This window comes from Habropoda laboriosa, unplaced genomic scaffold (assembly GCF_001263275.1).
Source record: "Habropoda laboriosa isolate 0110345459 unplaced genomic scaffold, ASM126327v1 scaffold67, whole genome shotgun sequence".
Lineage (NCBI taxonomy): Eukaryota > Metazoa > Arthropoda > Insecta > Hymenoptera > Apidae > Habropoda > Habropoda laboriosa.
In genome coordinates this window covers 5,092,228-5,096,212 of record NW_017100242.1, presented here as the reverse complement: position 1 = coordinate 5,096,212, position 3,985 = coordinate 5,092,228, and the positions used below count along the sequence as shown (strand labels likewise).

At 27.7% G+C, this 3,985-nt stretch overlaps 1 protein-coding gene across 1 annotated transcript in view; it reads right to left on the bottom strand.

The window, feature by feature from the left end:
• Positions 1-426, bottom strand: part of LOC108572033 (72 kDa inositol polyphosphate 5-phosphatase) — a 4,014-nt gene extending 3,588 nt beyond the window's left edge. The window contains exon 1 of the mRNA XM_017934214.1: positions 36-426. Coding sequence (XP_017789703.1) covers positions 36-426 — 391 coding nt within the window. The remainder of the gene's footprint in view (positions 1-35) is intronic.
• Between the last annotated feature and the right edge of the window lie 3,559 nt (positions 427-3,985).

Here is a 3,985-nt window from a genome sequence, read left to right as displayed (position 1 = left end):
CCTTTCTGTAATATTTTCTTGGACATTATGTGTACCACTTGCTATACACATTTCTTCTTTTTCTATTATTACATCTGTTTGACAATTTCCATTACCAGAAGCTACTTCAGATTTAACTGATGTACAACTTAATGTAGTTGGAGATAATCTACTGACAGTCAAACTTTGAGGTGGTGTTCTGCTGCGTTCAGTCATTGCACAGCACAATGAAAGCTTTGTACTAGTGTGAGATCCATGTTGGGAATTTTCCATTTTTGAATTTTTATTTGAATCACCATCTTTGTAAGATGTTTCTAAACATCCAATTTTGGTCTTTTTATTCATAAGTAGATGGCAAAGAGATTTCTTCTTTTGTTTTGACTTAGGAGAAATCTCTGTCTTAGCATTTCCTGTGTTAGATATATCATTTTCTTCACATTTCTCCATGGTATTTGCAGTTATACACTTTAAACACCATACAATTGATTTAATGAATGAATAAAGTACTTTTTACTGATTATTTGAGGTGTATCATTTAGAAAAGTTTAATAAAGTAAATCTATGTCTTTCAGTTAAATGAATCAAACTTAGGAATTTGTAGTAATTCTATTGTATAAGTATAATTATTTTCTTCTTAATATAACTTAAGATGAAAATTACAATGTTTCTGTTCATAAACAGCATAAATTCTTTATATGTATGTAATTTTTGTATAAATAATGTGCAATTGTATTAATAATAATATGTATTTTATTGTACAATGTAGACTAGAATTGTAAAACAAGATATTTGTCTTCCTAATGTTTGTAGTATTTTATCTTGTTAATACTGTATCATTAGTATATTTAAATAAATACATTTAATATAGAGGAAAAGGAACAATGAGATCATGTAAAAATCTCATTATGAGAACATCTCAAGTTTTAAGCTTTGCTTTGATTGACTTTGATCATGTCTAACAGGTAATTTCACTTGCAAATAGTTGGTGTTCAGAAAATTGTAGATATTAAAGATGTGATATTCACAAAGCCAGATGTTGATATTTTAAAACAAGCTCAATGAGCTTCACATCAAGTATTCACACTGGCAGGAAAAATCATTACTGTTATGTTTTTTCTCAATTGGTATGTTGAAAGCAACATGAAATCTAAGTTTGACCCAATAATTATGCTTTTAAAGCTGTATGAATTTTTTTGTGGTAAGAATCAAAGGTCAATTTTCAAACAGATTTGAAAAAAAGAAGTATTTTGATCTGGATCTAGATTTGTGAGAAAAATCAAGAAATTAGATCTTGGATGAGATGCAAGTACAATTGATTATTTTTAAACCACTGGCCATCAGACCCTGCAAGAAAAAGAAACACCTATTACTTCAGGTTTTGAGAAATTGCATGAAAATCCATTAAATGTAAAAACATTAAGTCAAGAAGATGTACTTGCTTTTTACAATGGATATTGTAACATTTTAGAGAACTATCAGGAAATACAGCTTGTAACATAAATAAAAATCTTATCATTCTTTAGCAAAATAGGTACATATCGTCAACTTTTGTATTATGCCATAGGTCATATCCATATATGCGATTAAATCAGAGATTAATGTCACAGGATACTTTAGTAGATTTGGAGCCCAAAACTTCATTCAAATATTAGGATCCATATTACCTTAGGCCATTCCAGCATTTCATTCATCTGTAATAAAACCTTTAGTCCAGATTTTAAGTAAATATTTTCTTCAATTCTTGTCTTTTCTTATTTGTGAATTGTAATTTATGAAATTTTGTGACAATAATGTCATGATTACTAAACATGATTTGCTAAACATAGGAAATTTGTTACATCTCAAATTTAATATTATAATATTTAGCAATGTAGTCAGCTAGTTACATATAAGTGCAAAAATAACATTAACTGATTTACTAAAACAATCACTTTACTTCCAATTTGAAGATATGTTTAAAACTATATTAATAAATATTTGAAATTTAAATATTAATAAATTTGACACTTTCATGTTGGATAATTTATGTGAAATAATTAGAGTAAAAATAAATGATACATATTTGTATAATATTTAGGAAAACAATTTACTTTCCACTTCTTTTTAATTTATTGGGTTAAGCATAAAATTTATTCGTTTTTAATTATACGGAGGAACTGTGCTTATAAATTTTTTAGGATTGTGTTACAAATCAAATTTGATACAGAAGCATTATGCTAATTGAAAGTTAGAGGTTAATTTAGCTTAACTTGCACACACTCTCTCGTATTATTACGAAATTCACTTTGACTTTGAGTCTCACATTGACTATGCATTGATACGTCATTCACGTTAATATCTATGGGAAATTTGTTTTCCATTGCGGGAAAAATGATACGTTTACTTAGTCACTATACTTATTTTTATTGACACTACACTGAATTTTAAACCTAAGATATACAAAACTTATCATAATTCTTAGACACTACGATTGTGTTAAAAACAACTCTACTTATACTGATAACTTAAAACTAATGAATAATTGTAATTGAATCACCAAGATACATTGCGAGCGCTGTGGGCTGATCGATAATTAACTAACTGGCTAACTTGTAGCGTCTGATCGATATTTATATTTTACCGAATTATTGAAAGGTTGTTTTCTCAAGAACTCGCTACTAGTCAGTGTTGATCTTGATGTTTAAATGTTTTGATCTCAAAGCTCGCGACGTAGTGTGAGGTTATGAAAACGGTGTTCACGATTTTTCATCGCTACAAACCCATAACAAATTGCATCATGATTGAAAATACTTAAAAAACGATGATAAATTCTAACTTCCGCTTCTACTTTTAAGAAAAAAATAAAATAGAAGTATATTAGATTTTTTAAAGTTCACTAAAATCTTTGTTACAACTATCATTTTAGCAAGAATTTGTTTTTACTATGGGTGAAATTGTCACAAATTCAAATACCGTATCCTTCTCGATTTCAGCACTGATCTTTGAACTTGCGCAGCTGTTAATCAAGCAGACGACAGTATTTTCACGTTATGATATTTTGTATAAAACTTCGTATTTTCATGTTTGACATTCAATAAAAGTAACACAATAAAAAAACAAGATTACTAACAGCTAAAAAAATATTTTAGCACCACTTAAAAAATTGTTTCTTAACTAATTAAAGCATGGCTGTCCAAGTGAGTAGACGACGTTCATTGGTGCCATATTGTTGGTAAGAGCCATCTGTGATGCAATATATAGTTTGTGTATTCACTTTGTGCACATACGTATACAGGTATACATACTTCGTTTAGTGCCGTTTGGCGGGTTGCGTCACTATGATGTTTGTTTACGTTAACGATAAGTGTATGTTTGAACAAATGCAAATATACAATTGAATTATGACAGAAGATACAGAAATGTTGAATTACAATAATTGTTGCATTGTAAACAAATAAAAATATTTTAATCATTCGAATCTTGTAATTTAATGTTTTGCAAATAAATTATGTAAATAGCATGCAATTAAATGCAAACAAATAACTGTGTGTGATTAATGAACTGTGGTGTTAAATATACATATAAATTTCAATGTTAGCGATTATTGTCAAGATTATCAACTATATAAATTTATATATCGAAGAAGATACGAAAAAACGCAGAAACGACATTATTCATATGCAGGGAATAAATGTAGATACACCTATTACAGCAATTTTATAAAAATTTATTCAAAGTTATCTGTAGACAAATGAGATGTAATACAGATTTTTCTCTTACTAAGATTTGATTGTATTGAATTTCCAATAGAATTAGATGTTAGAAATTGTCGAATTATTTTGATGAATATTGAGCATAGTAATAAAAAAATGCCACAGCATGGTGAGTAATATTATTAATCGTATATATAATATTTTTTTGACTATTCAACTCAAATATAAAACGAATTAAGTATGTGCAAAACCAATTTTACAAAAGTTATATTTAATTATTTTTTTGTACATATATTTTTTTTTTCTTTTTTATA